The sequence below is a fragment of the Lissotriton helveticus genome, assembly GCF_964261635.1.
Source record: "Lissotriton helveticus chromosome 1_1 unlocalized genomic scaffold, aLisHel1.1 SUPER_1_unloc_13, whole genome shotgun sequence".
Taxonomy (NCBI): Eukaryota; Metazoa; Chordata; class Amphibia; order Caudata; family Salamandridae; genus Lissotriton; species Lissotriton helveticus.
Genome location: NW_027611652.1, coordinates 4,445,231 through 4,455,713, shown reverse-complemented (window position 1 = coordinate 4,455,713; position 10,483 = coordinate 4,445,231). Strand labels below are relative to the sequence as shown.

Sequence of the window (10,483 nt, the reverse complement as noted above, 5' to 3'; positions counted from 1 at the left end):
ACATCGAGTCCATTCTGTTGTGGAATTTGGGTGTACAAGGATGATACATCCATCGTGACCATCAACTGTTTATTTGGATCAAATTGCCGCCCTTCCACTTTGTTAATGAAATCCATTGTGTCCCTAAGGTATGATGGAACCTCAACTACCAGTGGTTTGAGGAACACGTCAACGAACTGAGAGATTGGTTCAAGGACCGAATCGCACCCGGACACGATGGGCCGTCCGGGAGGTTTTGTGGCGTCCTTATGTACTTTCGGTAGAAAGTATAAGTGGGGGACCCGGGGGTACTTTTTTACGAGGTATTCAGCTTCTTTGGGATCAAGTATCCCTTTTTCCTTTGCGTCATGGACAAGTGTGGAGATTTCTTGTGTAATCTGGGAATTGGGGTCTTGTGTGATTTGGCGATACCATTCCTGGGTGTACACGTGACTTCTACCTTCAGCTCTGTAGAGTTCCTTAGACCATAGAACAACAGCTCCTCCCTTATCTGCCGGTCTCATGATGGCATCTTGCTGGTTCTTCAATTCACGAATGGCTTCCTTCTAATCTTTTGTTAAGTTTGTAGGAACGAACTGACGTTGTCTTTCAAGTTGATTCAAAGACGACATGACCACACGCTCGAAGGTGATGATATTTTTGGAAGTGTTATGGTTGGGGGGGCAGACGTAGATTTGTTCCTCAGGCCAGAGGCCTCAGTTTGTAATTGATTTGGTGAATCCTTGAAGAACCATCTCAGGTGCACCTTTCTGAAGAATTCCAAAACTTCTAGCTTGATCTTAGTGAGGTCAGTGGCTGTCCCCGGTACAAATGAAAGGCCAAATTCCAGTACTTCTTTTTCAGCTTTCGATAGTATCTTGTTGGACGGGTTGATAATGGGAGATTTGCTTATGACTTGTAATGATGTTTCCGTGTTGTCATTTCCCATTGGGGTTTGAATCTGGTACGCTTCTGCTGTTGGCCCTGTCCTAAAAAAGGCCTTTTATGGGGATTTCTGTTTGAAGGACCTTCTCCAGCGTCTGAATCTTCAGTGGATTCTGATGACGAAGTCTCCGAAAATGTTAGGAACTTCTTTCTTGACCGCCCCTGATAGGTGTTCAGATGCCTAGTAGAGTCAGAGCGTGTATAGAAGTCCTCTTTGAGATATAGGTAAACCGTCTCAAGGTTAAAGTTCTTCAGGTCTTTTTCGAATTTGGAAGTTTTTAAATTTATTGTGTGGTCCTTAAACGTGGACAGTTCCTTTTCAATTTTGTCCAGAAGAATTTTGGCTTCAGTTTCGGTGTGATTGTCTTTAATAGCTTGGAGTTGTTGTTCAATCTCTTCTTCTTCTTTTTTGCATATTCGTTGGGCCGTTTCGACGGTATGGACCATCAGGTCTCTGCTGCATTTGGTACTTAAGCAGCTAAACCCCTTTCTGTATAGCGGATCATCCGTAAAGATGAACGGGATGTTCTTGATCTGCAATCCCCAGGGTATTGTGCCAGCTTTTAGGTTGGCGAGTAAAAAGTGCCCATGAAGTTCAGTTCGGACATGTTTCTTTTGGAGTGTGTGTTTGATGCAGTGCCGCTGTAATCAGTGCCGGTGCAAGGGAAAGGGAAGGAGAGAGCCATATCTTTGAAAATATGGTGCTCTCCTGTTCCCTTCCTGTTGCGCCACGCAGCGCAGCCTTGCGGGGGGAGGGCTGCGCTGCATTGTGTGAAGATTTGGTAAATCTCCCCCAAAATGTCTTTTACTACTAGTTAAACATTGTGAATTCTCATTCCATTATGTTTCAATTTAGTAATTTTAAATATTTTTACATCCAACAGAAAACAGGCCTTGAATGTATGAATTGACCATCAATAATGAAGCGAATGCTGTAAATCTTCAATAATAGCACAAATATTGAGCTACAGTATTCAGGAAAACATCAGCGCAGTCGGCGACAGAGGAACCTGCACACAAACTGACAGATCCTGGGTGAAGCATCAAGGGCAGTTCAGTGATTGCAAGAGGCTGAGCTGTGCACCTCCATGCCACAAGACGAAGAAATGACCTTAGGAAAATCAAGGCAACAACAATAACAAACCACCTCCTGTATAAACAAGTGTCAAATACTAACTTTGATCAATGTATCGGTATGATGTGATTACCGCAGTGCTCTATTTTGTAAAATGAAGACAAGCCATCATTCCGTGCTCTAGGTGAATTGTAAACTCTTTCTGGCCAAACCACAGTAACCAGAGAAGAGCACAACAGAGCGGAACCAGACAACTGACTGGTAAAGGAAAGACGAGTTCTTCTATCTACAATACAACAGACTGTCCTAATTTGCACCGGCCAGAAGGAAGATACATCTTTATCCGCAAGCGTGCATAGCCATAATCCAATCTAAAGGCACAATCACCTACAAAGACATCTAATACATATTAGGAGTGTGGCAAATATTTGGTGGGTATTGCATTTTATTGTTAAAACAGAAATCAAACGTGCTAAATACTGCACACATATAAAGTGTGTGAGAAAAACACCAGTGCTTGATCAGCGATGTCGGCCCATCAGGAAATGCAGTCATGGGATGTAGACAAATATATACCCGACCCACAGAGACTAACCAAGAAAGAAGAATCATACACATGCAGCGAGAGCTTTAGTTTGTCATCACTAATCAAGCTTCCTCAGCACACGTACACAGGACAAAAACAATTCAAGTGCATTGAATGTGTTAAGTGCTTTAGTCAGTTATCAACCCTACAGATACATCAGCGTACACACACGGGGGAAAAGCCATTCAAGTGCAGTGAATGTGCAAAGTGCTTTAGTCAGTTATCACACCTTCAAAGACATAATCAAACACACACAATGGAAAATTCATTTAAATGCAGTGAATGTGTGAAGAGCTTTAGTCGATTATCAAAGCTACGAAGTCATCAGCGAACACACACGGGGGAAAAACCCTATCATTGTAGTGAATGTGACCGTAGTTTTAGTGACTCTTTAGAAATAAGGTATCATCAGCTAACTCACACAGGGAAAAAACCATTCAAGTGCAGTGAATGTGCAAAGTGCTTTAGTCGGTTATCAGACCTAAAAAGTCATCAGCGAACACACAAGGGGGAAAAACCCTATCATTGTAGTGAATGTGACAGTAGTTTTCACGTCTCTTCAGCATTAAGGTGTCATGAGCGAACTCACACAGTAGAAAAACCATTCAAGTGCAATGAATGTCTAAAGAGCTTTAGTCAATTATCAGTGCTACAAAGTCATTTACGAACACACACAGGGGAAAAACCATTCAACTGCAGTGAATGTGGGAAGAGCTTTCGTCACTTATCAAACCTCCAAACACATCAGCGAACACACACAGGGGAAAAACCATTCAACTGCAGTGAATGTGGAAAGAGCTTTCGTCACTTATCAAACCTCCAAACACATCAGCGAACACACACAGGGGAAAAACCCTATCATTGTAGTGAATGTGACAGTAGTTTTCGCAGCTCTTCAGCATTAAAGATTCATCAGCGAACTCACACCGGAGAAAAACCATTCAAGTGCAATGAATGTCTAAAGAACTTTAGCCGATTATCACATCTACAAAGTCATCAGCAAACACACACAGGGGAAAAACCCTATCATTGTAGTGAATGTGACAATAGTTTTCGCAGCTCTTCAGCATTAAGGTACCATCAGCGAACTCACACAGGAGAACAACCATTCAAGTGCAATGAATGTCTAAAGAGCTTTAGTAAATTATCAGTGCTACAAAGTCATCTACGAACACACACAGGGGAAAAACCATTCAACTGCAGTGAATGTGGGAAGAGCTTTAGTCACTTATCAAACCTCCAAACACATCAGCGAACACACACAGGGGAAAAACCCTATCATTGTAGTGAATGTAACAGTACTTTTTGCGGCTCTTCAGCATTAAGGATTCATCAGCGAACTCACACAGGAGAAAAACCATTCAAGTGCAATGAATGTGTCAAAAGCTTTAGTCAATTATCAAACCTCCAAACACATCAGCGAACACACACAGGGGAAAAACCCTATCATTGTAGTGAATGTGACAGTAGTTTTCGCAGCTCTTCAGCATTAAGGTATCATCAGCGAACTCACACAGAAGAAAAACCATTCAAGTGCAATGAATGTCTAAAGAGCTTTAGTCAATTATCAAACCTCCAAACACATCAGCGAACACACACAGGGGAAAAACCCTATAATTGTAGTGAATGTGACAGTAGTTTTCGCAGCTCTTCAGCATTATGGTATCATCAGCGAACTCACACAGAAGAAAAACCATTCAAGTGCAATGAATGTCTAAAGAGCTTTAGTCACTTATCAAACCTCCAAACACATCAGCGAACACACACAGGGGAAAAACCCTATCATTGTAGTGAATGTAACAGTACTTTTTGCGGCTCTTCAGCATTAAGGATTCATCAGCGAACTCACACAGGAGAAAAACCATTCAAGTGCAATGAATGTGTCAAGAGCTTTAGTCAATTATCAAACCTCCAAACACATCAGCGAACACACACAGGGGAAAAACCCTATAATTGTAGTGAATGTAACAGTAGTTTTTGCGGCTCTTCAGCATTAAGGATTCATCAGCGAACACACACAGGGGAAAAACCATTCAACTGCAGTGAATGTGGGAAGAGCTTTAGTCACTTATCAAACCTCCAAACACATCTGCGAACACACACAGGGGAAAAACCCTATAATTGTAGTGAATGTAACAGTAGTTTTCGCTGCTCTTCAGCATTAAGGATTCATCAGCGAACACACACAGGAGAAAAAAACATTCAAGTGCTGTGAATGTGCAAAGTGCTTTAGTCAGTTATCACACCTTCAAAGTCATCAGCGAACACACACGGGGGAAAAACTATTCTGCGGCAGTGAATGTGGGAAGAGCTTTAGTCACTTATCAAACCTCCAAACACATCAGTGAACACAGAGACTCCGCAAAGAACTTAAGAACATCAAAAATAATACTGACCCATCTGAGGACATAGACAAGAGCAGAACAGTGCAGTTACTGTGAGAGGAATGAATTACGGAAAAAGATTCAATTCAAATTATGTGGGACATTGAAATGCCAGGTGATAGAAGACCGGACTAGCAGTAAAGAAGGAAAACAGATAACAGTATTTACAGAATTATAAATGTGTTTGTTTTCAGTGATTATTCACTTCCGTACACATAGCAAAGCAGCATGATGTACCAGGATACACAGTGGGAGGCTAGCACAATGTGGACTAAAAGAAAAGAAAAATTGTTAATTTTTATTTGGTGAAGAAGAGATACAAAGAAAAACATTCAATCACACCTGACCACACATCTGTAAAAGCAACACTGAACAATACTGGGACTAACAACGATATTTTCAGCGAACTTGTCGGATTAGTGATAACACCTATAAACCAAACACACCCAGAGTGGACATGTTGTCAGGGCTCTGGAGATGGGAAACTTCATTGGTAAAATGTAGATATTACTATTAACAAATGCCACAGCAGCATATATAATGAACTAAAGTGAAGCACAGGTGTTCAAGAAATAACCTGCTTTGAGATATAAAAGAGCATATACCTTGTTTTTAAGTAATGTTTGCTGCATCTTTTACACTCTGTTATCGGTTGATGGATCAGCTCGTGCCTCGGGCCTTATAACTAAGTGTGACCCGTGGCTCCTCACCGACATGGCTCACCCTATTCATTTTGTAACTTGCCCAACTCTACTTTTTACCAGAATTGAGCCATTGTAAGCAGTCGACTCTGTTTGAAGAATGTGGTGAAATAGCGAAATCCCACATCAAAAGTATATATGTGACTGGACAATCAGTTGCACTCCCAGCAACTTGTCTTCCACACTGATTGTCCCTTGGTCTCAAATGTTCTGAAGGATTTGTCGTATGAATGCCAGAAGTGGCAGTGACATTCATGAAGCTAACGCTAACAGGAGTGTGTGGAAGATAGAGAGGGTGAGAGATAAAGAGAGCGAGAGAGACAAAGAAAGGGGGAGAAAAAGAAAGAGTAAAGGAAGGAGGGGGAACGGCAGGTAATATGTATTCACCTAAAAATAGAAGAAGCAGCCGAATAAATGTCAATGTGTGACATCACCAGAGAAACAGGGTGAATACCTGTGAATTTATAGATTTATTTTTAATACCTATAGACCAATGTCATGCAAATAAACAGGGAACAAGTAAGGAAAATAGTGAGGGAGCCCATTATCATATGCAAATCACAATGACATCACATGTAGTGATGTCACAAGAAGTGATGTCAGGCCCTCATAATAATTTTCACGTGAAAGGTTGACGGCATGTTTTAAAAACAAAAAACAAGAAACATAAAATAATGTAAAAATAAGATTTGGTTTCAGTTTTTATTCATCATGTGTTTTTCCCACTATCAGTTTGTAACTAAACTCGGAATTGACTGAAAGTGTAAATATTTTTAAACAGATATGTGGAACTTGGAAATAAAAATTTTAAACAGTTTTCAGTGAATAAATAAAATGTGCTTTTAATTTGCGTTTGTTTCCTGACATTATTCTTTATCCAGCCCCCAAGCCCCAAACTGTTTCACATTTACAATGTATTAAGCAATAGAAGGGCTAATTTTGTCAAGTTCTCTGTTCCTCTCTTACACCACTCACACAAACAAACACTCAGAGGCCTGTGTCTGCAGTACTGGGGCACAAAGTAACAATTACCAGTTGCAGGCTAAGGGTCTAGGTGGAACTAAGTCCTGTTTCTAGATAATAGTAGGGGGGCCCCTTCAAACTGTGGCTACCCCAGACTTGTGCCATGCTGACTAAGCAATAGTGACTTTGAGTAATTTATAATGAATTGAAGTGAGAGAAAGAGAAGAAGAGAGCGAGGTGCAGGATATATTAAAGAAAATGAAAAAAAGAGACACAAGACTTTACCCTGTTCTGTGTACTAGCACTTTACGTAAACAAGCTCTGCTGTGCGTTGTGAACAGGCTGTCACCCCCGTTTGTATGTAAATGAGCTTCTGTGACCAAACACCCCAGGTTCCCATCTCTTCTAGCGTGGATGATAATGTGAGCACTGTAAGGTAATCGCAAAGAAGAGCTTTATTGAGAAACAATTGGCTTCCAGGTCACACAGCTGTGGTTATGTAGTTCTTTATTCGTTTTTTTAAAATTTACTTTAATTTGCAGCAATTCTCCTGGTTACTTTTTCTCAGTACTACGCTTCAGGTCGCTCATAGCTCTCCATCAGTTAAACGTGAGGTTTGATGTAGGATTTGTTGTTAGTGTCCCTAGACCATGTCCCAATCCATTTGTCCTTGATTTGTCGGCATGGATTTTGTCCACACACTGGTCTACGACGGGCCTTCTCAAGGTAGAAGGCGCTGTAAGAGGAATAATAAATCAGACATATATGAAATTGTATGTAAACAAATATGTGCCTTTCAGTTATCAGGCATCACCAGACTCACGTCTACACATGTAATTGAGCACCAGACTAAAGTGACTCCTCACTATATAAATATGTGCCATCAGTAATCGGGCTGATGGTTCCACTGATACGCATAGCAAATAAAGTTTCTGAGATTGCGCTCATTCGCCTAAATTTTAATTGCTGAAGTTTCACGCAGTTTCGCTGATGTGTACAGCTTATAAGGCTTGTGGATATTGCACACTGTAAGCAGATCACTGAAGTTCACCCTTAAGTAGTAACTAGGTCAAAACATAGCACATACATAACGCAAAATGTCACTGCCCCTCTTCTTTTTGACATCTCCAGGAGTTCCTCCTCTCTCATGGCTGAAGTGAAAGAACGTTTTCACACATTATGCTCGTGTCTGTGGCACTTCCTTAAGCACAGAGAGGAGAGCCCCATTGTTAATGCATTGTTTGGGCTCTGAGGGACAAGAATTCTTTGAACACCTTCCAGAACTCTCTGATAATGACTCTGCAACTCTTGATGAATATGAGATCTGCTTCAAAAAGTTGGACTTGCACCACCTCCCCAAAGTGAGTACTGTCCTTGAAGGATATTACTTTGGGAAAAGGATGCAAAGCCAGGTTGAGTAGGTCGAACAGTACATGACTACCTTGCGCAAATTGGCTTCCACGTGCAATTTTGGTGCAGCTTTAGTGGAGCGGTTAAAAACTCAGTTCATGTTGGAATGCGCCCTCGACAAAACGAGAGACGCCCTGTGGCAAAAATACACGCCATCACTTCAAGAAGTGCTGACCATAACCAAAAGTCACGAGCATTCAAAAGGGTGTGTTGATATTATGCACAAAGACAGTTCAGGTAATAAAAAGGAGAATATTAATGTCAAGGTGCTGGTGGATAGATTAGTTGAACCCAAATTTAGCACCACTTCAAAGCTCTTTAACACAAAGAATTTTCAGAGGAAGTGCTTCAGGTGTGACAACTCTAGCCCTATGGCCAACTTTAACCTGTTGCGTGCATCAGACGGCCCCGGCCATCCGACGTCACAGTGGGAATGTGCGGAGGATGGCCGGGGGCCATCCGAACCGCGCCCATTCATTAATATAGCTGCACCGCGGCACAATTCACGCTGCAGTCAACAGGTTAAAGACTGCCCAGGCTGGAAGGCCGTGTGCAAAACTTGTGAGAGAAAAGTTCACGTCTCAAAGAGCTGCAGAACGAGCAACAAGCATAAAAAATTAGGAAAGTTGATCTTTATTAAGAAGATTTGGAAGGAATCAATACTCTCCCAGTCACAGGAAATGCTAGTGATGGCCCTCAGGAGCTAGTTTTGACCAATGATGCTCCAGTGAGCATGCTCTTCAACTCTGGGGCCAAGATAACTCTAGTCCCAAAAACATGTTATGAGCGTAATCTGCTGGGCAAAGTCACCCTGTTGAAGCCAGACATTAGACCAATAAGTTAAGGTGGGGTGACTATTGAGCTGCTGGGTTATTTCTGGGGCACGTTTGACTACAAAGGGAGAGTCATCCCTGGTAAAATCTATGTCTTGATGAAAGGGGAGTCGCTCATAAGTTGGTCCCATCAACGTGATCTACATATCTGTCTTGATCCCAATGAGATCTGTCTGCCTAAAAGAATTACCACCAGTTAGGGTTGTTAGTAATGCTAATCGAGACTTGATCAAGGAATTCCCTGAAGTCTTTGCTAGTGAACTGGTTTGTCTCAAAAACTATGTACGTTTGATAAAGGTCAAATCTAAACCTGTTCCAAAAACAGTTAAAGTCAGTCATACACCTATGTAAGTAAGGGGGAGCATCATTCAAGAAGTTGAAGCAACAGAGTGGGTCTCTCCTGTTGTTATGGCCCGCAAAGCAATGGGGAGGCCAGGTTCTGTGTCAGCTCGAGGGAGCTCAACAAAGCAAGGCATTTTTCTTCCTTGAACCTGACCTCTGCCTATCACCAGGCCAGCCTTCACTCCTCTTCAGAACATTCAGAATATTCACTCCTCTTCCCAGGACCTCACCTCTTGTGTAACACCCTTTGGTACCTTTAGATTTCCAAGAATGACTTTTAGACTGACTTCTGCAGCCTCAGTTTTTTCAGAGGGCAATGAAGGGCATTCTTGGAGCCCTTCAGGATGTCAAGGTGTACCCAGATGATGTGCTCATCTTTGGTGTGGATTTTGAGGAGCATAATGGGAGGCTGAGGTCAGGATTAAAGAAGTTATGTGAAGCTGACCCCACCATTTGGGCTGACAAGTGCGAATTTGGTGTCAAAGAAAGAGAGTACTTAGGGTATTTTGTGTCCGCTGCAGGCATCAAACCCAAAGACTCATTGCTAAACACCCTTTGTAATTTGTGCACCTCTTTGAAAAAAGAAGAGTTTGTAAAGTTTCTGGGCATAGCTGAATTTGATCACAAGTTCGTTCTGAACTTTGCAGGGAAAACCTCTTGTTTGAGGTCTCTCCTCTAGAAGGGACGTACATTTGTTTGGTCCAAGTGCTGTGAGGAAGAGTTTGAGTGCATTAAGAAACATCTGAATGAAACACCTTGTCTATGAAGTTTTGACCCCAAAGGTATCTTATCTCATGACTGATGCTAGCTTGAAGGGGTTAGGAGCAGTTCTTTTGCAGAAGGTTGATGTGGCTCCTGAGCGAGTACAGTCTGTACAATAGCAGCCAAGCGAGCAACAGGGCGGAAAGTCATAGGCAAGTCAATCAGCTCTGAGGTCACCGAAATCATGGAACTTCAAAGTCCAGGTGGAGTTCTAGTATGCTCCGGAACGTTCGAGGAAGAGGTCTTTGAGTAACTTCTTCGAATTTCGGGAAGGATGCGGTCATTCTGATGTGTGGGGGAGGGAGTTCCAAATCTTGGGAGCATTACCCACAAAGGATTTGCTAGATGTTGAGAGTTTCTGGGATTTCAGAGGAATGAGTAGGAGCGTGTTGGAGCTTCTGAGTTTCTAGACTGACCGGCCCTTTTGAGCTTGTTGGCCAGGTGTTCAGGTTTGCCTATATGCAGGGCTTTGTGTGTGAGGCAGGCTGTACGGAAGCTGACTC

General features: G+C 42.2%; 1 protein-coding gene across 1 annotated transcript; it reads left to right on the top strand.

Moving 5' to 3' along the window:
* Nucleotides 1-2,438: 2,438 nt before the first annotated feature.
* On the top strand, nt 2,439-5,235 carry LOC144805525 (uncharacterized). Its single transcript, XM_078672061.1, is given in 2 exon segments — nt 2,439-4,779; nt 4,781-5,235. Coding segments are annotated over 2 exon segments (2,406 nt in total). The 5' UTR covers nt 2,439-2,526; the 3' UTR covers nt 4,934-5,235.
* The last annotated feature ends 5,248 nt before the right edge of the window (nt 5,236-10,483 follow it).